Source organism: Protomyctophum parallelum (assembly GCF_964188405.1).
Source record: "Protomyctophum parallelum genome assembly, chromosome: 3".
Taxonomy (NCBI): Eukaryota; Metazoa; Chordata; class Actinopteri; order Myctophiformes; family Myctophidae; genus Protomyctophum; species Protomyctophum parallelum.
The window spans coordinates 3,531,384-3,556,922 of NC_139698.1; the positions used below are offsets into that span (position 1 = coordinate 3,531,384).

The following is a 25,539-nucleotide window of genomic DNA, read 5'->3' on the forward strand; positions in this document are numbered from 1 at the left end:
CCTTTTCATGAATGACAAGTTATTTTGTTTTTGTCAGATCTAAATGGATGTTTTTAACCCATTCTGGATGGGAATTCTCCTTTAAACTTTAGCTATTGAAAAATATCAGATCTACAAGCTCATAGCGCGAAATATTGAAAATGTGGCACAAATCTTTGAATATATAATTTTTAAATTTTTTATTTATTTCGATGTCGGGTCTGAATGGGTTAAACATCGGTATTGGTGCATCCCTGGTTTTTGGTCGTAGTCTTTTGAATAAAATCATCATGTTTTATTCATCTGAAATGTTTTTGTCTAGTTTTATTCGACTACATATCATGAGATTATAGTCGGCTAAATCTACAGTTGATATTGCCAACAAACAAAAAAACGTATTTGACGGCGTCGTATACTGGCTGATTTTACTCTTTGTTGCATGCTGAAAATAGCTGATCTACAAGTTGTGAGCTTCTGCCATTTTCAGAGCGCAACACTTCCACGCCATTCATTTAGAGCCATTTCCAGTTCTACTGGATCTCTCCCTGACATTTTAGTCTAGTTTTTATTAGTTTCTTGCCTCATTGGGACGCATCTGTGTCGCTCTTATAGCTTTTAAACTTTATCTTAGAGTGCCACGCTACGAGCTTGTAGATCTGCAAAAGATTTATTTTTCAATCGTGAAAATGTGTGCAAATCTTAGTACCAAAAGCAAAGCAAAGCAAAGTTACCATGTTTACCCTGCAGGGTAACTGGACTAAGCTCAAGAACTTGTTTACAGCCAGGCCCTGCTCATAGAACATTTCATGGTAGGGGTTCAATGCCTTGCTCAAGGGCACTTCAGCGGTGGTAATTGTAACGTGCCGGTCCGGGGATACGAACTAGCAACCTTCCGGTATCAAGCTCTGCAAACCGTTCGGCCACCGCTGCCCCCAACACCAACTCTCACATCATTTACCCCCTGAGAACCACTGGTGGTCCCCCCAACACCAACTCTCACATCATTTACCTGACCCCCTGAGAACACCAACTCTCACATCATTTACCTGACCCCCTGAGAACCACTGGTGGTCCCCCCAACACCAACTCTCACATCATTTACCTGACCCCCTGAGAACCACTGGTGGTCCCCCCAACACCAACTCTCACATCATTTACCTGACCCCCTGAGAACCACTGGTGGTCCCCCCAACACCAACTCTCACATCATTTACCTGACCCCCTGAGAACACCAACTCTCACATCATTTACCTGACCCCCTGAGAACACCAACTCTCACATCATTTACCTGACCCCCTGAGAACCACTGGTGGTCCCCGGGCTGCCCCCAACACCAACTCTCACATCATTTACCTGACCCCCTGAGAACCACTGGTGGTCCCCGGGCTGAGAACCACCGTCCTATCCTATAAGTACATCTCTAATGATCTCCTCTCCAGACAGGAGCATGGCGGTGGCGTCTCTGAGCCTCTGAGCTTCATGGCGTTCAGGCTGGACGTGTCCAAGACGCTCATCTTCTCCCAGAGCAGCAGCGGCGGCGAGCGCGGCGGTACGGCCACGGACTCCACCCTCGACCCCCAGGACTCTGTGACCCCTCGGCGACCCCCTCCCCCCACGGTTAGAATCGTTTTGGATTGGCTTTATCGTTTAGTTTGACTCTGATTTAGTTAGTTTTAGTTAGTTTTTAGAGGGTTTGCTAGTTTTAATTTTAATGCTTAGTTTTAGTTTAGTGTTCGGCCCTTTTTCAATTCTGCACCAACGAATAAGTCGGGTGCAGAATTGAAAAGGGCCAGAGTAAGTATTGTGTAATAAGAACTAAAAATTAAAAAAGTAGTATTCAGTTACAGATTAAGCTTATAAAACAAAATTAGAAGTAAAATAAAGTTTGTTTTAGTTCGTTTTGTAAACACACAACACAGTTCCAGTTAGTTATCGTTTTTTCTTTTCCTTTTCTAGTTTTTATTTAGTTCAGTTATAACAATTTTTTATAACATTTTTGTGCTGAATATAAGACAGTTTTTTCCCAATGGAAATATCCTAATAAATGGGTTCATATTATAATCGGGGACTAGACGTGAGTCGTCTTCTAATCAGAGTCGGTCTTATATTCAGTGCAATACGGTACCATAACTATAATAATACATATTCGGTGCAATACGGTACCATAACTATAATAATAAATATTCGGTGCAATACGGTATAATACTGTGGCTCAAGAGGTAGAGCAGGTCGACCAATGATCCATGGGTCGGCGGTTCGAATCCCGGCTCCTCCTCCTGTCTACAGGAGTGTCCTTGGGCAAGAAGACACTGAACCCCCAATTGCTCCCGATGTGCTGGTCGGTGCCTTGCATGGCTTCCGCCGCCATCGGTGTATGAATGTGTGTGTGAATGGGTGAATGTAATGCACAATCTATGTAAAGGTGTGTGAATGTGTGTGTGAATGGGTGAATGTAATGCACAATCTATGTAAAGCGCCTTGGATAAAGGCGCTATATAAATGCACCACTTATCATTTACCATAACTATAATAACCCCCCCTCCTCCTCCTCCTCCTCCTCCTCCTCCTCCTCCTCCTTCTCAGAAATCCCACCAGAAGTCTCCGTCGGACCGTAGCCCGCCCCCTGACGCGGCGGCGGGCCCCCCGGGGGCCCCGCGGGGTAGCTCCTCCTCCTCCTCCTCCTCCTCCTCCTCCCTGCCGGACGTGTCCAGGCGCTACGACGGCGCGGGCCACTGGCCGGAGCAGCTGGGGGAGGGGGAGGCGGGGGGCCGCTGCCGCTTCGGCGGCTGCGAGCGCACGTCCCGCGTCATGTGCCTCAAGTGCTGCGTGTTCCTGTGCATCTCCAGACACCACAACTGCTTCCTCAACTTCCACAGCCGCGGGGCGTCGTGACCGCGCCCTCTGACCCCCACGGCGTGCTTGTTTTACCCCCGTCTGTCAGAACGCAGCTCTCCGCTGCGTTCATTTGGACCGACCGACCGCAAGTAGCGTTGGGGGGGGGGGGACGGGGGGACGAACGTTTATCCCATTCTGACCTGAGATCAGATTCTAAAAATGTCGATTACATCCTGACAGTTTCATTATTAACCCATTCTGATCTACAAGCTCAAATCGCGCCACTCGGTGGCGCGATATGAGCTTGTAGATCTGCTATTTTTCAATAGCTAAAGCATGACATGATGCCGACACCAAAATGGGTGCCCGGTCAGAATGGGTTATACTATCTGCGGTTGTTGGAAAAATGGTGGCGGGATTCGCAGGATTGGATACCAGGAGGTGTGTGTGTGTGCGTTGAGAGCATAGACTGTAAAAAAATATGGACAAAGCGTTCTCCGGGTCTGATATGGACGTAAAATGAAGCCTGTCAGGACCATAATCTTCCAAAAAGAATATTATGACATGAGAAATGAGACTTTAAACTAGTGACTGGAAGAAGAAAGTATTCATGACCATCTTTATTAAGGTAATACAGTCTAGGTGAAGTTGGGGCCCAAATACATGGATCTCTATGGAGATATGGGGGGTTTTTTGGGGCCCAATGACAGCGCCACAACAGGCCATTATATGAACTTTCAGGAAGTCCCGATTTCCTTAGTGGCTTCACGAAATATCTGTCTGACTGCCCCCCTGGTTAAATATCTGTCTGACTGCCGCCCTGGTTGAAGATCTGTCTGACTGCCCCCCTGGTTAAATATCTGTCTGACTGCCCCCCTGGTTAAATATCTGTCTGACTGCCGCCCTGGTTGAAGATCTGTCTGACTGCCCCCCTGGTTAAATATCTGTCTGACTGCCCCCCTGGTTAAATATCTGTCTGACTGCCCCCCTGGTTAAATATCTGTCTGACTGCCCCCCTGGTTAAATATCTGTCTGACTGCCCCCCTGGTTAAATATCTGTCTGACTGCCCCCCTGATTAAATATCTGTCTGACTGCCCCCCTGGTTAAATATCTGTCTGACTGACCCCCTGGTTAAATATCTGTCTGACTGACCCCCTGGTTAAATATCTGTCTGACTGACCCCCTGGTTAAATATCTGTCTGACTGACCCCCTGGTTAAATATCTGTCTGACTGACCCCCTGGTTAAATATCTGTCTGACTGACCCCCTGGTTAAATATCTGTCTGACTGCCCCCCTGGTTAAATATCTGTCTGACTGCCCCCCTGGTTAAATATCTGTCTGACTGCCCCCCTGGTTAAATATCTGTCTGACTGCCCCCCTGGTTAAATGTCTGTCTGACTGCCCCCCTGGTTAAATATCTGTCTGACTGCCCCCCTGGTTAAATATCTGTCTGACTGCCCCCCTGATTAAATATCTGTCTGACTGCCCCCCTGGTTAAATATCTGTCTGACTCCCTGGTTAAATATCTGTCTGACTGCCCCCCTGGTTAAATATCTGTCTGACTGCCCCCCTGGTTAAATATCTGTCTGACTGCCCCCCCCTGGTTAAATATCTGTCTGACTGCCCCCCTGGTTAAATATCTGTCTGACTGCCCCCCTGGTTAAATATCTGTCTGACTGCCCCCCTGGTTAAATATCTGTCTGACTGCCCCCCTGGTTAAATATCTGTCTGACTGCCCCCCCTGGTTAAATATCTGTCTGACTGCCCCCCTGGTTAAATATCTGTCTGACTGCCCCCCCTGGTTAAATATCTGTCTGACTGCCCCCCCCCCTGGTTAAATATCTGTCTGACTGCCCCCCTGGTTAAATATCTGTCTGACTGCCCCCCTGGTTAAATGTCTGTCTGACTGCCCCCCTGGTTAAATATCTGTCTGACTGCCCCCCTGGTTAAATATCTGTCTGACTGCCCCCCTGGTTAAATATCTGTCTGACTGCCCCCCTGGTTAAATATCTGTCTGACTGCCCCCCTGGTTAAATATCTGTCTGACTGCCCCCCTGGTTAAATATCTGTCTGACTGCCCCCCTGGTTAAATATCTGTCTGACTGCCCCCCTGGTTAAATATCTGTCTGACTGCCCCCCTGGTTAAATATCTGTCTGACTGCCCCCCTGGTTGAAGATCTGTCTGACTGCCCCCCTGGTTAAATATCTGTCTGACTGCCCCCCTGGTTAAATATCTGTCTGACTGCCCCCCTGGTTAAATATCTGTCTGACTGCCCCCCTGGTTAAATATCTGTCTGACTGCCCCCCTGGTTAAATATCTGTCTGACTGCCCCCCTGGTTAAATATCTGTCTGACTGCCCCCCTGGTTAAATATCTGTCTGACTGCCCCCCTGGTTAAATATCTGTCTGACTGCCCCCCTGGTTAAATATCTGTCTGACTGCCCCCCTGGTTAAATATCTGTCTGACTGCCCCCCTGGTTGAAGATCTGTCTGACTGCCCCCCTGGTTAAATATCTGTCTGACTGCCCCCCTGGTTAAATATCTGTCTGACTGCCCCCCTGGTTAAATATCTGTCTGACTGCCCCCCTGGTTAAATATCTGTCTGACTGCCCCCCTGGTTAAATATCTGTCTGACTGACCCCCTGGTTAAATATCTGTCTGACTGCCCCCCTGGTTAAATATCTGTCTGACTGCCCCCCTGGTTAAATATCTGTCTGACTGCCCCCCTGGTTAAATATCTGTCTGACTGCCCCCCTGGTTGAAGATCTGTCTGACTGCCCCCCTGATTGAGAGTCTAATGCATTCATCTCAACAAACATACATATATCAGGGTAGAGAGCACGGCTCTGTCTTCTGGCTCTGCTTCGTGTGTTATATCACGACAGGGGGGGCAAACTTTTCCCAATAAGATTCCTTGCAAAACATGCATGAGCGTATGTAACGCAAGTCCCAGAAAGGATGCGCTGTGATTGGCCAGTATAGTCACTTGAGTGGCAGCTATAGAGACATGAATGAGTGAGGTCACTTAAGGGCGACGACGCAGCGTGCCTTCAGCATTTCCTGCGCACTTCCTCCGCACTCCTTTTGCACACGCATCGCTCCCACGAACTACAGCGGCCAATGAGAATGATCTATTTTGTTTTTGTCAGTACTAAAAACCTGACTAACGTCTAGGTGTGAAATGTACGCGGCCACTCACGGCCTAGTTTTAACCCGTTTTTGGGTGGGAACCCCTTTTGGTGTTTCAAGCATTCTGTTATACTTTAGCTATTGGAAAATAGCAGACCTACAAGTTCATAGCGCGCCACCGAGTGGCGCGCTATGAACTTGTAGGTCTGCTATTTTTGAAAAATCGTAAAAATGCGGCACAAATCTTTGAATAGGTATATATTGTTTCAGAGTGATTTTTTTTTTATATATCTATGGTCTAATGACTAGTAAGGCTGCCAGAGTGGGGTTTTATTTTTATTTATTTTTTAAGATATTTCTTTGGGCGTTTTTTTGCCTTTTATTGATAGGGTACAGTAACTAGACTAGGAAAGGGGGAGAGAGATGGGGAGTGACCAAGGGCCCAGTGAGGCTTTCCAATGTTGAAGCGCTGGGCCCTAGTGGTAAGAGGAGGGACTGCAGGCGGACCCGTGGATTCATGACGAGGAAACCCCGTGCAGCTGGGCTTTTTTTCTTTTATATATATATTTTATCCCACGATTTTGTACCCCATTTTTCACCCCTGTGTCAATCATCTAATGTGATCCTGGGCTCTACACACCCTCCACCAACCTAGTCCCCATATATGGGGGACAAGGGGAGAGCAACGGACTTGAACTCATGCTTCCTTCATACCTGAGTGTCCAAGTTGCTCCTTTACACCTGACAGGGGGGAGTTTCCCTGGTTGGACGTAGCGCGTGGAAGGAACACGTTATTCCAACCAGTTCCTTTCCCCTCCATCAGGCGCCCCGGCTGGCCAGGGGGAGGCAGTTTAGAGACCAGGATTACTGCATGTTTTTTGTGAGGGTACCTACCCAGCTTAACATTGAGCGCTCGGTTTCCACTTCCGCATTGGACCACCAAAATGTGGTGGTCCAATGCGGAAATGCGCCCAAAAAAGGCGGAAATAGACAGTCCTTCCGGGTGCTTCAAAACGCCACTGAGCAACTTCCACTGACATGAATAGCGGAGGGGGCGGAGCTTCGCGCCAGATCAGTCTCTATCCTTTTAATACTCTATGGGAGTGACACACGGCAAAAGGCTGTCGTGCTCGGGAGTCGAACCCGCGGCACGCCCTCCTCCGGCTGGCTCGGCGGCCCGGGTGCCCAGACGGTTGAGCTAACTGTCCAAGCCCAGAGTGGGAATTTTCTGGCTGTATAAGAATGTGAGAAAACCCCTTAAAGGACCACTTCACCGCTTTTCAACCTATCTTCATATAATAGGTCCTCACTAATAATCATGAAAAAATGGCACGATTTTTTTCTACTCGGTCTGTGTCTCATAGGAGGGCTGTGGGAAGTTTATAAACCGTCTTCCAGTGACATCATCATTAAGCAGATTTTGTTTTAAACAAGATTTTTTTACAAAAATGTTTAGATTTTCATTATCGTGAGAACGATGGCTTCCATTTTCGCATTACAACTTTTCACAGGACTAGAAAGCCTGCAGTTTCTATTAGCTTGTATTCCCCATCGATGATGTCACTGGAAGACGGTTTCTGAACTGCCCACAGCCCTCCTATGAGACACAGACTGAGTAGGACAAAATTGCGCCATTTTTCATGATTATTAGTGAGGACCTATTATATGAAGATAGGTTGAAAAGTGGTGAAGTGGTCCTTTAATACTTCCTGCTACTACTTAGTAGGGAGGGTCGAAGCCCCGTCGGCTACTATAGTACTACCCGGCTAACTGGGTAAAACAAGCGCTCCCTAAAAACTAACCAGAGCGAATGCTCCGAAACAGGTATAGTAGTAGTACTTCCCCTTCCTGAACCTCCACAAAACTAGCCTGGTTAATAAACCAGACCGAATCAGCCGTTGGCAAAAAAGAATTGCCTACCGGCGGATTTCGGTCTGGAGAGGCTCAATTGTACGCCCATTTTCTACACACGAGAACGTGGGCGCCCAATAGGGACACGGTATGCAATATGGGCGGGCTTTGGTACAGTGACGTTCAATGCTTGAGACCTTTGACTGACAGTAGCTCTGAACAATTGCGTCAAAGAGAAAATGTTTCCCTGGAAATGAAATCCAAGCTGAGCCTCCCCAGACTAATATCCCGCGGATCCGTGCGATATTAGTCTGGTTTATTAGCCAGGCTACCACAAAACGTGTTCAACACACCTGTGGGGTCCGGAGACCTCCAGCCACCAGGGGTCCTCGGCTCGGCTAAATGTGTTAACCCATTCTGGGCGGGAACCTCTTTTGGTGTTTCAAGCATTATGTTATGCTTTAGCTATTGGAAAATAGCAGATCTACAAGCTCATAGGTCTAGGTCTAGATCTGCTATTTTTTTAAATATCTTGAAGATTTGGCTCAAATCTTTGAATATATATTCTTTCAGAGCGATCGTTTTAACTCAAATCTTTGCTTCTGAGGGTTCCCTGGAAAAACATATTTTAAGATGGGGGTCGGTGGCCGATTTACATATCATTTTTGGGGTCCTTGACATGAAATATTGAGCACCACTGATACAGAAACATGAGGGTTTTCTGATTCTTATTTTTTTATCAGGCCTAAATGTGTTAATACTGGATAGCATCAAAATCTGTTTAATCTACTTCCACCCAATTATACGTAAGCTATTTTCAAAGGCACCTTGAAAAGAAATGTGGACAGAAAAGAAAGTCTTGTAATAAGGGGGGTCCCCAGCTGGCATGAGACATTTCCACATGCGGGGATCCTCAGCCAAATGAGTATTTATTTGGTGGTCCTTGACATGAAAATGTTTGAGAATCACTGCACTACACAATGGCACGTGGAAAATGAATTATGTGCCTAAAAGAAATGTGCTGGAAAAGAAGTGTAAATTTCGTGTAAAAATTGTGATTTCCTTGCCGTTTTATCCTAGCTGTTTCTTACATTCCATACTATTGTGATGAGCTTGTATTTATCTCTGAATTAATTTTGTAATATTGTTTAGGAACAAATAAATTGTTGGTTTTTTTATATTATATATAGTCTTTGTAATCTTGTATCCACTCAAAATGTTGCATTGTAAAACACTTCAACACAACACTCTATATTGAGCAGTGGTGGAAAGTAACTAAGTACTTTTACTTAAGTTCTGTACTTGTAGAGGTATTTGTATACCTTACTTATTAGTATTTCCAATTTCCAATACTTTTACTTCTACTCCACTACATCTCAGAGCCAAAAGGTTTACTTCTACTCCACTACAATTATTTGAAAACTATTTGAAAGCTACTAGTTGAATGAATAGTTTATTTCGATCTTTCATAGGGAGACATTACACAAAAACAGTTTACTTTTTTCTTTGTAGGTGATGGAAAAGGCTTAAAGCTTATTAGTGCCTCTCCTTATCTCAATGTATTCCAAAATACTATTGAGGATATGCATCACAATCAACATATAAACAAAACAAACAGATGACATTTATAGAAGAAGAAAATAAAATTAAACAAACAAAAAACAGACAACAGACAACGAGAAACAAGGAGGAAAAAAGACAAAAACAGACGAAGCTAAAATCTTATACTTCAGTCCAACACTAGGCCTACATGGCATAACATGGCTCAGCTCCCCACTCATTCCAGTTACTTTGGCGATTTTCATTTTGATTAGAAAACATACATTAACCCATTCTGACCGGGCACCCATTTTGGTGTTGGCATCATGTTATGCTTTATCTATTGAAAAATAGCAGATCTACAAGCTCATATCGCGCCACCGAGTGGCGCGATACGAGCTTGTAGGTCTGCTATTTTTGAAAAATCGAAGAACGACTGACATTTTTAGAATCTGATCTCAGGTCAGAATGGGTTCATCAGACCAGTGTGTGTCCAGTCCGGCGGAAACCTCGTATGAATCTGATTTCAGGTCAGATCGGGTTAACCACTTCAACCCTATAGGCCTACCCGCTATATAGGAGGAGGGCTGTCTTCCTGAGACAACATGTAGTCCAAGGACTGTCTAAAGAGGACAAGAAGCGAAGACCGTACGGGCGCTCACATGGTGCTCCATGGAAGGAAAGAAACATGCGCAGTTGCAGACCAAGGAAGCTGAACGCGGAAGTGTTGGCTGCATAAAGCCCATTGCGCATGTTTCTTTCCTTCCATGGAGCATCATGTGAGCAACATGGCGGCGCCCTTACGGTCTTCGCTTCCTGTCCTCTTTAGACAGTCCTTGATGTAGTCCAGGAAGTAAGTGAGCCCAGTGTCCATGACATCAGAGACATGGCCTCATGCACTGCTCAAATCTAAACCACATATTACACACACCAAGACCCCCAGGAAAGTGTTCTAAAGCTTCTAAACGTCATTATATATATATATATATATATATTGGGGAAAAGGGTGAAGTGTCCCTACCCCATTCTGGGCGGGAACCCCTTTTGGTGTTTTAAGCATTATGTTATACTTTAGCTATTGAAAAATAGCAGATCTACAAGCTCAAGCTCGAGCTTGGAGATCTGCTATTTATTTATTTTATCATGAAAATGTGGCGCAAATCTTTGAATATATTTTATCTCAGAGCGAAAGTTTCAACTCAAATCTTTGCTTCTGCATGGGGTGGTCCCTGGAACTAATATTTTCAGATGGGGGTCGGTGGCCAATTAGGCCTACATATATTTTTGGGAGTCCTTGACATGAAATAATTTGAGAACCACTGACATATAGAAACATGGGTTTATTCAGAAAGACGGGTAGAATCCTTCTCGTGTCTAAATGGGTTAAACGGTAACGTTTCGGCCTTAATTACGACCTTCATCAGGCTACATTTATCCAGCGCCGTTTAGATGAGAGAGTTGTGACATCTCCGTTCACTTCACGGGGCTTCAGTCCAATGGCGGCTCTTCTACATTGACTTCTATTGGAGAAGTGTGACAATAAAGTCCTGCACCGGAAGTTGACAGAATGCACTGGATTCGAGGCAACAGCCCGGCTTTAATGATCTTTAATGACCTCGGGGAGGTATTTTAGATAGTTTTTTAGTAATAGTACAACATAAACATTACAGAGACTTTAGTTGTCACTGTATAATACTTTAAAACTGTTCTCATGTTGCACAGATGCCTAAAATTGCAGATATTTGCGCCGCATGCCCTCGTTGAAAACGATGCATTTCAAACTCCAGCTGGTTGTCACACTCCATGTTGCATGAATAAAACAAGCTGTTTTCTGTTTTATTTGATCATTGATGCCAATACATTTTTGTACATTTACTCAAGTAGAATTAAAGTACAATTTTGACTACATTAATTACTTTTAGTTATAACAGAGTGTCTTTCTACTTTATGGTGGTAGGCTATAGCCTATGTTTAAATACATCTGAGACTGAGTGGGCTACTACGTTGAGTCGTCGACCACTCAATGTCTGTTCTATTACTTCTAGTTCTAATATAATATATTACTTCTAGTTCTAATATAATATATTACTTCTAGTTCTAATATAATATATTACTTCTAGTTCTAATATAATCTATTACTTCTAGTTCTAACTTCTAATATAATCTATTCCTTCTATTTCTTTTTTTTTTCACTGTTTTGTTTATTCAAGACTCAGGGTTTACAGTAATCTATTCTTTCTATTTCTAATAATAATAACCTCCCTTGGGTTTCTATCACCGACCTCCTCGGTCACATCCGGTCCTGAGCCCGCCTACTGTATCCGGTCGCTCACACACACGCACACACACATGGGGCGCGCCGTTTCCGTATCCGCTCCGGGCTTCCAGTGTGTGTGTTTATGTTTGTGACGCTCCAGGGCAGGGTTGCCATGTCCGCTTATTATAAGCGACGTTTGTCTTCTTTGTCAGTGAAGTTGCTTAAATGTTTTGGTAAGTCAGTTCAGAATCAGAATCAACTTTATCGTCACATCACAGCTATACAAGTAAAGAAGTGGGTGAAATTCGACCATAGTTCCCTTTGGGCTTGTTTGTAAGTCTTTATAGGACAATAAGGTAGACTAGTCTAGGCCAAGTGGTGCATCTTTTTAAAACAACGTTTTTTGTTAAATCACTAAATTCTGATAATAATCATTCAGAGACATTATAGAGGGTTTGTCCAGTAACAGCTAGGGGTCTACTCTCCATGCCTCTCCAGCTCTTATAAATAAATAAATAAATATAAATAAATAAAAAAGCAGGTGACAAACTTTGTTCCAGTTCCAATTTTGTCTAATGCTGGACCCTGATGTTAGTAAACAAGTTGCTGCTTTTCATGCTTTCGTAGCAGTTTTTGTATTGACGTGTGCTCTCATTTGAAATGTATACCCATTCTACGTACTGTGAAATACAAATTTCAGTCAATCAATTCATTCTAAACGTGTAGTTGCTTTCGTGTTGTTTAAACCAGTGGTTCTAAAATATGTTTTGATTGATTGATTGAAATATTTATTAACAGTTTCTGATTTTACAGGGGCCAGTTTCAAATTGCAGCCGTCCGTAGGTGCCCTTTGAGAGCGGTTTTGAAGGAGTCAAGGGATTCACATTTCCACAGCGTTCCACATTTTGGTGGCATAGGAGCGAAAATAATTGAGTCCCTTGTTTGTGCTGAATCTGGGTTGTACATGCTGTCTCTGTCGTCGACCCTAAGCCATTCCAGCCTGTCAAAGTGGGCAGGGGTGAGGTGGGTTCGGGGGGTGAGGCCAAGAAGGAGCCTGACCAGTTTGTTTTGGGATGTCTGGAGCCTTGTTTTAAGGGCCTGATGTGCTGTGGTACCAAGAGGTGCATGCATAGTAAAAGAAACCTTGTACAAAGGCTCCTGTTAAGGTCTTCAAGGTGTTTTGATTTACTTTTTTGATTAAGTTGGTGGCCATTTTATCACCGGAAAGATTGGCCTCCAGGATGGAACCTAGGTAGGTAATTTCATCTTTTCGTGTGATAATATTGTCACCCACTCTAACCAAGAAGCCATCTGCCTTGCTGAGATTACTATTTGATGTCAAGGAGTCAAGGACCCCATACAAGATTTGTGTTGATATATTAATATATTCTAGATTATCTTTTTTATCCACATTTTTTTAAATAGCAGATCTGTGTGCGTTGCATGGTGCATGTCTTTTCTTTTCATAGACCCGGGTCGCTTGTTTCTCTCACACAACGTGGCAACACTTTGGGTCAAACGGTCTGTCTGCGTCTCTCTAATTCTCGCGAGACTAGTGTGTGCGGCGCTCAGAAGAAGCATCACTTGGAGGTGAGTTGAATAAATAAATATACTGTAATTTAAAACATCTCTAACTGTTCAAAACTCACCGTTTACCTTCATATCACCGCTGTTTACGGAGTAGTTCCGCTCGCGCCTCGCAGCCCAGACACTACATTGGTGTGAGAACGGCTTTTAATTTGTGTTTTATTTGTTTTTAAATATAAACTATCCGGTTCCTTTTTGAATTACCAGCCGTTAGCCCGCTAGCTAGCATAGCATAGCTAGCATTAGCTGCGATAATAACGTTATGCTAACGTGTTTTCAAAGTCTTATCCGTTCTACACACACAAAGCATTGTTTTTTTATTTTATTATTATTGTGCTGTTTTTAATTGTTCGTTTTAACGTTGCTAATTTAAAAGTCCTAGAAACGGCTCTGGTGGGGACAGATTGTAAGCTAACGTTGAGGTGTTAGCATGCGGCTAACAGGCTAACGGCAGGCCTTGCATGTTTGTTAGCAGTCAGTCAGTCTGTCTGGCTGTTGTTTGTTTTAGCTATTAAACCTCCCACCTTTTAACTATCTACAGGATCCCTTCAGCAACTCATACGGTCACAATTTAACCTGTTTACCACTTGTAATACATTTGCATTAAGTTACATGATATCTATTGACCCATTGACCACTTTATTAACCTTTTTATTAGGGTATATGGTCTCTATTTAATCTATTGAACACCGTATTAACCTTTTATTAAGCCTCATGGTCTGTATTTACCCTATTGATTTTGATGAATTGAAAATGGTGGGCCCTACTGTAAACAAGTTATGGTGTCGTCCACTCACAGTTAACAGTTGTTGTATTGAGTTGTACTCGAAATGTACTGTAATTCTGCAAACTGTTAATAAATCAATCAATCAATCAAAATTGGCCAGTAGTTCTCAACCTTTTCAGGCTGTGACCCCCCAAAGTAATCACATTTGAACTGGGGACCCCCCCCCCATTTAAAAAAAAATAAAAAAAATAAAATAAATTGGGGACCACCCACCCAGACAAGCAACTCAGTTCCACAGGTAAATATTGTGAATATGGCAGATCTACAAGCTCACAACGCCTCGCAATGCCGGGCGTTGTGAGCTTGTACTGTAGATCTGCTATTTTCACAATTATTGCCTCTTTCTTATATTTTTTGTCAATTTGGCCAGTTTTCATGGTTTGTTGATTACTTTTGATGCAGAAATGGGTCTTTTTCTTTTTGAGCCTTTGAGGTATAATACAAGTCTTAACCCATTCTGACCGGGCACCCATTTTGGTGTCAGCATCATGTTATGCTTTAGCTATTGAAAAATAGCAGATCTACAAGCTCATATCGCGCCACCGAGTGGCGCGATACGAGCTTGTAGGTCTGCTATTTTAGAAAAATCGAAGAGCGACTGACATTTTTTAGAATCTGATCTCAGGTCAGAATGGGTTCATCAGACCAGTGTGTTTCCGGCGGAAACCTCGTATGAATCTGATCTCGGGTCAGAATGGGTTAAAAGACCTTACATTTTCACTTCACTGTCAAATCACGTGGTTCTTCCGTGGTTTACCTGGGATCCTACTTTCTTGAGGCACAGTACAGTACAGTACAGTGTCTCTGCATTTGATGCCTGTGTTTACCGTGATTATCGAAGGTCACTCTGGATAAGCGGCGTCTCCCTAAATAAGGGGTTCCTAAAGTGGGTTCCGGGGACCCCTAGGGCTACTTGAGGGAGTTCCGGGGGGGTCCCCAGATAGATCATATTTGGGAACCAAATAGAGTTAAATTTACATTTATTTTAGTATTTCACAATATAAATTGAGGTCTCAGAGATAGCATTGCCATTCAAAGTGGCGTCCGTAGACTAATATGCATGTCAAACTGGGGGAGTCCTTGAAATTAAACTGATTGAGAATCACTGCTAGAGCCGTAGAAATATTCTCTTATATCTCACTGGCATATATATGTTTTCAAATGGGGGTCCGTGGGATAATTAGTGTCAATTTGGGTGTCCTTGACATGGAAAGGTTTGGGAACCACTGCCTTAAATGACCCCCAGGGGTCCTTGAGGGGGCCCACACTAGCTAAAATTTTCGATAGTTATGATTTAGGAACCAAATGGAGTCGTACAGGTCTTGGTCCCATTTTGTACACTTTTACAATTTACAATTCAGGCATTTATCAGACGCTCTTAATCTAGAGCTTAATCTACGAGCTTGTAGGCCTGCTATTTGTTTTTAATCGTGACAAAGTGGTGCACATCTTTGAATATATATTCTTTCCCAGCGGGCGTTTTTAACTCAAATCTTTGCTTCTGGGGGGTAACATATTTTCAGATGGGGGGGGTCGGCGGCCAATTACATATATCTTTGGGGCTCCTTGACATGAAAATGTTTGAGAACCACTGACATAGAAACCTGGGTTTTTCAGAAAACTAAAAATATATGAAGTTAAATAAATATTAATTCAGTAAACGTGCTGTGGATGTGTTGTGTGCGTTGCAGGACCGTGACTTTTCCGGGTGCCAATAGATCCAGACACCGTTGCTCTCTCCGTGTCCCAGCCAGCCAGCCAGCCCCAGGATGGACTCAGACATCTTAAACATCGAGGAGATCGTGATGGGGGGGCTGCCGGACCCCCCTCCTCCCGTGGTGGTGGTGGTGCCGCCCCCCACCAGACCAGCCCCCGTCTTCAAGACCCCCTCCATCAACTTCAAGCCTCCTGGGTCCTCTGTCCAACCATGTGAGTATAGTTTCAGTCGTATGGCCATTATGAAAAGTAAGAAAGAAAGGTGCTGGTCCGGGGATACGAACTAGCGACCTTCCGATATCAAGACCGCTCCGCAAACCGTTCGGCCACCGCTGCCCCAAGCGTTGTCGTCTTTGGAAGCATGTTGGCACGGCGAAAGTAGCCGATAGCTTGTAGATCGGCTATTTTCTGTCTCCCGTTAGCAGAAGATGTTTGGTGTGTCGTCGTCCCCACACCACACTTTTGGAATAACTTACCGTCTCATATATGTACTAGTCTCTGCTCTTTTAACCCATTCAGGCCTGACGTCTAAATCATGACAATTTTCTGAAATATTTGATGCACATTTTAACGATTTTTCAGCATAGCAGACCTACAAGCAGATCTACATAGCAGATCTACAAGCTCATAGCCGTCGGTGGCGCGCTATGAGCTTGTAGATCTTCTATTTTATTTATAACATAATGTATGTAACCACCAAAAGGGGTTCCCGCTCAAAATGGGTTAAGAGACAATTACTAAAAAAATGTATTAACAAGCTTGGGCAACACGCCCTAGCCATGTTATTATTTGATATGTATTATTAGAATATATTTTATTAACAAGCTTGGGCAACACGCCCTAGTCATGTTATTATTAATCATGTTACCAAGATTGCCTTTTTTCACCTTAGAAATATTGCACGAATCAGAGCCTATGTGTCCTTGGACGATGCAAAAACGCTAATCCACGCCTTTGTTTTCTCTCGGCTTGATTACTGCAATGCACTTTTTTCAGGACTGCCTAAGAAAACAACTGACAGATTACAACTTGTCCAAAATGCAGCAGCCAGAGTTTTAACTAGAACTAAGATGAGAGAACATATTACTCCAGTTTTGGCATCACTGCACTGGCTTCCGGTTGTTTTTAGGATTGATTTTAAAATTCTTTTACTTGTCTATAAAGCCCTCAATGGTCTCGCACCTTCCTACCTACATGACTATGTCCCAAACCGCCCGCTAAGGTCTTCCACTGCTGGCCTGCTCGCTTTGCCTAAAAAAATGGCAACTAAAAAATACGGGGAAGCAGCTTTTTGCTTCTACGGGCCATCGGCATGGAACAAGCTCCCTCTGTACCTTCGTCAGGCAGGCTCTGTAGACATTTTTAAAGCTCAGCTCAAGACCCACTTCTACAACATTGCCTTTAAGTGATTCATGTCCTCACTGTATTGCATTACTGCTTGTTTTTTAATGTCGTTGCCTTGCTTTTCTTTTATGCTTTTCTTTTCTTTTATTCTCCATTGTTCTGTAAAGCACTTTGAGCTGCATTTGATGTCATGAAAGGTGCTATACAAATAAAGTTTTATTATTATTATTATTATTGTATTGTATGTATTAGAATATATATATTTTTTCATAATTATTATTTTTAAATCCTTAGGTTTACCAATATTATTCATATCTTAATTTCTGTTATTTAAGCTCAACTGGTAGCTTCTATAGGAAGGCCACTCGATAAGCCCCTTTGGGTTTCTTTTGGCACTTCCAGCACATCATGTATGTAACTAATCTTGTTTCTTATTGTAATATTTGCTTTCTGTATATATTTTCTATTTGACCATATTGTTATTATTTACATATGTGCAAATAAACTAAACACACACACACCCCTGGGTTCGAATCCCTAGTGTAAGGGCCGATTCATACTCCTATTTTACCGCTGTTTCGGTGCTGTAGTGCCTAAATGATTTTGGCTCGTCAGAAATCTTCAGTAGCACCGAAGAGCCGACTTTAGGACGGTACCCCCCCCCGCCGCCCCCCCGAACCTCAAATGACGTCACATTGTAGTCTCTACAGAGCCGAGCCGACTTTTATTCTGCTCTAAAATAGGAGTATGAATCGGTCCTTACACTGCCATAGTGTTCAAATGATCACATTTGTGTCTTTATTAGAATTTTTTAGAAGGAACACAAAGGTCGGAGCGCACACCAGTAGTGGAGGTGCTGCTGACCGCAGGAGATGAGACTATCGCGCCACCGAGTGGCGCGATACGAGCTTGTAGGTCTGCTATTTTTGAAAAATCGAAGAACGACTGATGTAGAAACATAGCTTTATCAGAAAACTGTCAGGATGTAGAAGACGTTTATAGAATCTGATCTCAGGTCAGAATGGGTTAAAGGTTTCTAGCATAGATTCGAGCTGTGTGGCCTCTTTTCTTTCTTTTTGTTCAAACTATTGATGAGTTTTAAGATTAGTTGACCTCTCCGCCCCACCTCCTGACCTGTGTTTTTTTTCCTCTCCTCTCAGACCAACATGAGAACCTGCAGTGCTTTCAGTGTTTCATCACCTTCTGCAACGCCAAAGCCAAGGAGAGACACATGAAGAAGAGCCACCGTGAAGAGTACAAACAGCAGCTTCAACAGGTAGGGAAGAGTACCAACAGCACCCTCTAAAGTAGGGAACAGTACAAACAGCACCCTCTACAGGCAGGATTCCCAACCGAACCACTGCTGGTTCTCAAACCTTTATTTGTGTGTGTGTGAGTAGGAGCACGGAGTCCTGGACCGTCCCTCTCACATATAATCTGTGCGAGGCACGCCCAGCCTGTGGAGAGATGTGCTCAGTTATGATATCATTAATGTTCCGTCCTGTGATTAATCTCCGTCCTGAGCGCTGAGCGTAACTATTTGATAGGACGGAGACAATTTACAATTACAATTTAGGCATTTAGCAGACGCTCTTAATCCAGAGCGATTTACATTAAGCAAGAACAAAAAAGCATGGGAATACATCACATAAAAACATTTATCATGAAACATGCGTAAGCTAAGAACGTAACAGTGGAATATCTATATAATGAAACTATACATATATACTATACTATGCTATACATAATATGTACTATGAAGTGCTATGACAATGCAATTATAGTGCTGTCTACATAACATAAGTCTGTATCAAATGCTATCTAAGTCTACAGAAATGCTATCTAAGGGGGTATAGGGTAAGTGCTACGGGCCATGATGGAGTCTGAAAAGGTGGGTTTTCAGACTACGGCGGAAGATTGGGAGTGATGCTGCAGTTCTGACTGCGATGGAGACCTCCGTTTAGATCTGTTAACACACATGTTTTACGTGTTTCTCTACATGTTCTCTAACGTGTTTCTCTCCCCCCAGGGCAACACGCTGTTCACGTGTTACGTCTGTTTAACATGTTCTCTAACGTGTTTCTCTCCCCCCAGGGCAACACGCTGTTCACGTGTTACGTCTGTTTAACATGTTCTCTAACGCGTTTCTCTCCCCCCAGGGCAACACGCTGTTCACGTGTTACGTCTGTTTAACATGTTCTCTAACGTGTTTCTCTCCCCCCAGGGCAACACGCTGTTCACGTGTTACACGTCTGTTTAACATGTTCTCTAACGTGTTTCTCTCCCCCCAGGGCAACACGCTGTTCACGTGTTACGTCTGTTTAACATGTTCTCTAACGTGTTTCTCTCCCCCCAGGGCAACACGCTGTTCACGTGTTACGTGTGTTTAACATGTTCTCTAACGTGTTTCTCTCCCCCAGGGCAACACGCTGTTCACGTGTTACGTCTGTTTAACATGTTCTCTAACGTGTTTCTCTCCCCCCAGGGCAACACGCTGTTCACGTGTTACGTCTGTTTAACATGTTCTCTTACGTGTTTCTCTCCCCCCAGGGCAACACGCTGTTCACGTGTTACGTCTGTTTAACATGTTCTCTAACGTGTTTCTCTCCCCACAGGGCAACACGCTGTTCACGTGTTACGTCTGTTTAACATGTTCTCTAACGTGTTTCTCTCCCCCAGGGCAACACGCTGTTCACGTGTTACACGTCTGTTTAACATGTTCTCTAACGTGTTTCTCTCCCCACAGGGCAACACGCTGTTCACGTGTTACGTCTGTTTAACATGTTCTCTAACGTGTTCCTCTCCCCCCAGGGCAACACGCTGTTCACGTGTTACGTCTGTTTAACATGTTCTCTAACGTGTTTCTCTCCCACAGGGCAACACGCTGTTCACGTGTTACGTCTGTTTAACATGTTCTCTAACGTGTTTCTCTCCCCCCCAGGGCAACACGCTGTTCACGTGTTACGTCTGTTTAACATGTTCTCTAACGTGTTTCTCTCCCCCCAGGGCAACACGCTGTTCACGTGTTACGTCTGTTTAACATGTTCTCTAACGTGTTTCTCTCCCCCCAGGGCAACACGCTGTTCACGTGTTACGTCTGTTTAACATGTTCTCTAACGTGTTTCTCTCCCCCCAGGGCAACACGCTGTTCACGTGTTACGTCTGTTTAACATGTTCTCTAACGTGTTCCTCTCCCCCCAGGGCAACACGCTGTTCACGTGTTACGTCTGTTTAACATGTTCTCTAACGTGTTCCTCTCCCCCCAGGGCAACACGCTGTTCACGTGTTACGTCTGTTTAACATGTTCTCTAACGTGTTTCTCTCCCCCCCAGGGCAACACGCTGTTCACGTGTTACGTCTGTTTAACATGTTCTCTAACGTGTTTCTCTCCCCCAGGGCAACACGCTGTTCACGTGTTACGTCTGTTTAACATGTTCTCTAACGTGTTTCTCTCCCCCCAGGGCAACACGCTGTTCACGTGTTACGTCTGTTTAACATGTTCTCTAACGTGTTTCTCTTCCCCCAGGGCAACACGCTGTTCACGTGTTACGTCTGTTTAACATGTTCTCTAACGTGTTCCTCTCCCCCCAGGGCAACACGCTGTTCACGTGTTACGTCTGTTTAACATGTTCTCTAACGTGTTTCTCTCCCCCAGGGCAACACGCTGTTCACGTGTTACGTCTGTTTAACATGTTCTCTAACGTGTTCCTCTCCCCCCAGGGCAACACGCTGTTCACGTGTTACGTCTGTTTAACATGTTCTCTAACGTGTTCCTCTCCCCCCAGGGCAACACGCTGTTCACGTGTTACGTCTGTTTAACATGTTCTCTAACGTGTTTCTCTCCCCCCAGGGCAACACGCTGTTCACGTGTTACGTCTGTTTAACATGTTCTCTAACGTGTTTCTCTCCCCCAGGGCAACACGCTGTTCACGTGTTACGTCTGTTTAACATGTTCTCTAACGTGTTTCTCTCCCCCCAGGGCAACACGCTGTTCACGTGTTACGTCTGTTTACCATGTTCTCTAACGTGTTTCTCTCCCCCCAGGGCAACACGCTGTTCACGTGTTACGTCTGTTTAACATGTTCTCTAACGTGTTTCTCTCCCCCCAGGGCAACACGCTGTTCACGTGTTACGTCTGTTTAACATGTTCTCTAACGTGTTCCTCTCCCCCCAGGGCAACACGCTGTTCACGTGTTACGTCTGTTTAACATGTTCTCTAACGTGTTTCTCTCCCCCCCAGGGCAACACGCTGTTCACGTGTTACGTCTGTTTAACATGTTCTCTAACGTGTTTCTCTCCCCCCAGGGCAACACGCTGTTCACGTGTTACGTCTGTTTAACATGTTCTCTAACGTGTTTCTCTCCCCCCAGGGCAACACGCTGTTCACGTGTTACACGTCTGTTTAACATGTTCTCTAACGTGTTCCTCTCCCCCCAGGGCAACACGCTGTTCACGTGTTACACGTCTGTTTAACATGTTCTCTAACGTGTTTCTCTCCCCCCAGGGCAACACGCTGTTCACGTGTTACACGTCTGTTTAACATGTTCTCTAACGTGTTTCTCTCCCCCCAGGGCAACACGCTGTTCACGTGTTACGTCTGTTTAACATGTTCTCTAACGTGTTTCTCTCCCCCCAGGGCAACACGCTGTTCACGTGTTACGTCTGTTTAACATGTTCTCTAACGTGTTTCTCTCCCCCCAGGGCAACACGCTGTTCACGTGTTACACGTCTGTTTAACATGTTCTCTAACGTGTTTCTCTCCCCCCAGGGCAACACGCTGTTCACGTGTTACACGTCTGTTTAACATGTTCTCTAACGTGTTTCTCTCCCCCCAGGGCAACACGCTGTTCACGTGTTACGTCTGTTTAACATGTTCTCTAACGTGTTTCTCTCCCCCCAGGGCAACACGCTGTTCACGTGTTACGTGTGCGACCGCAGCTTCCCGTCGTCCGAGGAGCTGACGGCCCACCAGCCGACGCACAGCAAGGAGGACAAGCCCTTCAAATGTGTCTACTGCCACGAGAGCTTCCGCATCTTCTCCGAGGTACGTGTCTACTGTATATATACTGTACTGCCACCAGAGCTTCCGCATCGTCTCTGAGGTACGTGTCATAAATTGCGCATTAATTCACACACACATTCATACAGCTTTACGTAGATTGTACATTACATTCACCCATTCACACATATTCATATACAGCTTTACATAGATTGTACATATTACATTCAATTCAATTCAATTCAAAGGGCTTCATTGGCATGAGAAAACATACGTTTACATTGCCAAAGCAGAAAGAACAATACAACAATACAGCAATACAATCAAAACGAAAATTATGTACTTTGTCAGAATCTTCAATAGATCAACTTCTATGTACCAAGGTCACTCGATGCAGGTATAGTGCAGGAATAATATACACAATGATTAGTCTTTACGGTGGTTGTGTTCCATTTGATATCCTTCTCCTATCACAGCAACTCACAAATCTTGCTGCTGTGTTTACAAGCTCATATCGCGCCACCGAGTGGCGCGATATGAGCTTGTAGGTCTGCTATTTTTGAAAAATCGAAGAGCGACTGACATTTTTAGAATCTGATCTCAGGTCAGAATGGGTTCATCAGACCAGTGTGTGTCCGGCGGAAACCTCGTATAAATCTGATCTCAGGTCAGAATGGGTTAATACACCGATGACGGCAGAGGGAAACCATGTAAGGCACCAACCTGTACTTCGCGGGGCAATTAAGCTTGTAGATCTGCTACACCAAAAATGGTTCCCGCCCAGAATGGGTTAAAAAAATTGTCACTGGAAAAATGTGCGTGACATAATTTCAATAAACTAGAAATAGGAGTTCTCATGTAATGCACGGTAAGAGTACGGTGATCGGTGTCATCGCCGTCACCTGGTAAGAGTCACGGTAAGAGTACGGTGATCGGTGTCATCGCCGTCACCTGGTAAGAGTCACGGTAAGAGTACGGTGATCGGTGTCATCGCCGTCACCTGGTAAGAGTCACGGTAAGAGTACGGTGATCGGTGTCATCGCCGTCACCTGGTAAGAGTCACGGTAAGAGTACGGTGATCGGTGTCATCGCCGTCACCTGGTAAGAGTCACGGTAAGAGTACGGTGATCGGTGTCATCGCCGTCACCTGGTAAGAGTCACGGTAAGAGTACGGTGATCGGTGTCATCGCCGTCACCTGGTAAGAGTCACGGTAAGAGTACGGTGATCGGTGTCATCGCCGTCACCTGGTAAGAGTCAGTCGTGTAACATTCCTGACGTTAAAGGACCACTTCACCACTTTTCAACCTATATTCATATAATAGGTCCTCACTAATAATCATGAAAAAATGTCACGATTCTTTTCTACTCGGTCTGTGTCTCATAGGAGGGCTGTGGGCAGTTCAGAAACCGTCTTCCAGTGACATCATCATTAGACAGATTTTTCTTGAAACAAGATTTTTTTACAAAAATGTTTAGATTTTCATTATCGTGAGAACGATGGCTTCCATTTTTGAATTGCAACTTTTCAGGACTAGAAAGCCTGCAGTTTCTATTAGCTTGTATTCCCCATCGATGATGTCACTGGAAGACTGTTTCTAAACTTCCCACAGCCCTCCTATGAGACAAGAACGAGTAGAACAAAATTACGCCATTTTTTTCGTGAATATTAGTGAGGACCTATTATATGAAGATAGGTTGAAAAGTGGTGAAGTGGTCCTTTAAGCAGTGCATGTGTTCAACAACCCAGCCCTGCGTAAGAACATCCACAGCTGTGAGGTGATGACAATCTTGCCGTCCTTAGCAACGGTTGCTAAACAATTTAAATTGGCATTGGACAATCGCTTTTGGGGGTTTATCGAAGGGTCCATTTCCACTACGAGGCGTAACGTTCTCCTCCTCCTTTCCCCTCCTCTGACTCCTGTCCCCTCCTCCTGTCCCCTCCCTTCCCTCCTGTCCCCTCTGTCCCCTCTTCCTGTCCCATCCTCCTGTCCCCTCCTCCTGTCCCCTCCCTTCCCTCCTGTCCCCTCTGTCCCCTCCTCCTGTCCCCTCCTCCTGTCCCCTCCTCCTGTCCCCTCCTGTCCCCTCCTCTGACTCCTGTCCCCTCCTGTCCCCTCCTCTGACTCCTGTCCCCTCCTCCTGTCCCCTCCTCAGCTGACGACCCACAGAAGGCAGGTGTGTCCGGAGAGACACTTCCTGTGTAAGGACTGCAACCAGACGTTCCGTAGCCACGGGCTGCTGCGCGCCCACCGCCTGGCGCAGCACCCTCGCCCCGACGCGCCCGAGGCCGCGGCCGCCGAGCAGCACCCGGACCACCCCGACAAGACCCACCGCTGCTCCAAGTGTGGCCAGGCCTTCGAGGAGGAGGCCCAGCTGCTGGAGCACCAGGAGAAGTACGCCGCCGGGGAGACCTGCAACGGCAACGCCATCAGGTACGCCACCGGGGAGAGTAATGTTTCCTTGACTACCTTTTATTTTCACTGAGGGAAACTAAATGCAAACTACGCTATGATCAAGATTCAAGATTGAATAATTTATTGAAGTTGATAGGAATTTGTCTTGGTTCATACTCAACATATACAGACAACCATAGATACACAAACAAGACTAAGGGCCGATTCATACTCCTATTTTAGAGCCGAATAAAAGTCTGTTCGGCTCTGTAGAGCCTACAATGTGACGTCATTTGGCTCTGTAGAGCCTACAATGTGACGTCATTTGGCTCTGTAGAGCCTACAATGTGACGTCATTTGGCTCTGTAGAGCCTACAATGTGACGTCATTTGGCTCTGTAGAGCCTACAATGTGACGTCATTTGAGGTTCGGGGGGGGGGGTACCGTCCTAAAGTCGGCTCTTCGGTGCTACTGAAAATTTCTGACGAGCCGAAATCATTTCGCCACTACAGCACCGAAACAGCTGTAAAATAGGAGTATGAATTGGCCCTACGACTATATTGACAATTTCGTCAACAAATAAAAAACGAGACTAAAATGTTAGGAAGAGACTAATGGACAAGAGATACAGTATGAGTTAAAGACACTCATTTAATGTTTGGTTGCATGCTGAAAATAGCCGATCTACTCACATTTTTGTGAGTACTTTTACACCAGTGGTTTTCAAGCAGGGGTCCGGGGACCACCAGTGGCCTCTGAGGTGTTCCAGGTGTTACCCAGCTAGATGATGGAAAGTTGGTTGAATGATTGTTACATAGGCCTGGAAATTTAGTTAAATATTCTGGAAAAGTTTTGGAACTTCATTGGTACAATACAAGCGGCCAAAATGAGTTTTCTTTGGTGAGAATTTCAGTCACACGAGAGAGACTCGGAGTAGAACCGCTGCTCCTTCGCCTGGAAAGGAGTCAGCTGAGCTGAGGTGGTTCAGGCATCTGGTTAGGATGCCTCTCGGGCGCCTCCCTAGGGAGGTCCTCGAGGCACGTCCCACTGGGTGGAGACCCCGGGGCAGACCAAGGATCACATCCCACTGGGAGGAGACCCCGGGGCAGACCAAGGCGCAGTT

At 44.9% G+C, this 25,539-nt stretch overlaps 2 protein-coding genes across 4 annotated transcripts in view; both read left to right on the forward strand.

Moving 5' to 3' along the window:
• Positions 1-2,871, forward strand: part of znf576.1 (zinc finger protein 576, tandem duplicate 1) — a gene marked incomplete at both ends in the record, with an annotated part of 62,960 nt that extends 60,089 nt beyond the window's left edge. Inside the window, 2 exons of the mRNA XM_083761296.1 lie at positions 1,419-1,596; positions 2,563-2,871. Coding sequence (XP_083617422.1) covers positions 1,419-1,596; positions 2,563-2,871 — 487 coding nt within the window. The remainder of the gene's footprint in view (positions 1-1,418; positions 1,597-2,562) is intronic.
• Positions 1-25,539, forward strand: part of znf576.2 (zinc finger protein 576, tandem duplicate 2) — a 104,702-nt gene that overhangs the window by 75,261 nt on the left and 3,902 nt on the right. The window contains exons 1-5 of one of the 3 annotated variants that reach the window (XM_083760823.1): positions 13,164-13,182; positions 15,658-15,895; positions 18,187-18,302; positions 21,927-22,070; positions 24,178-24,455. In XM_083760823.1, coding sequence (XP_083616949.1) covers positions 15,736-15,895; positions 18,187-18,302; positions 21,927-22,070; positions 24,178-24,455 — 698 coding nt within the window. In that variant the 5' untranslated portion in view covers positions 13,164-13,182; positions 15,658-15,735. Of the gene's footprint in view, positions 1-13,163; positions 13,183-13,207; positions 13,312-15,657; positions 15,896-18,186; positions 18,303-21,926; positions 22,071-24,177; positions 24,456-25,539 lie in introns of those variants that run through there. The other 2 variants (XM_083760822.1, XM_083760824.1) reach the window with 2 other exon arrangements.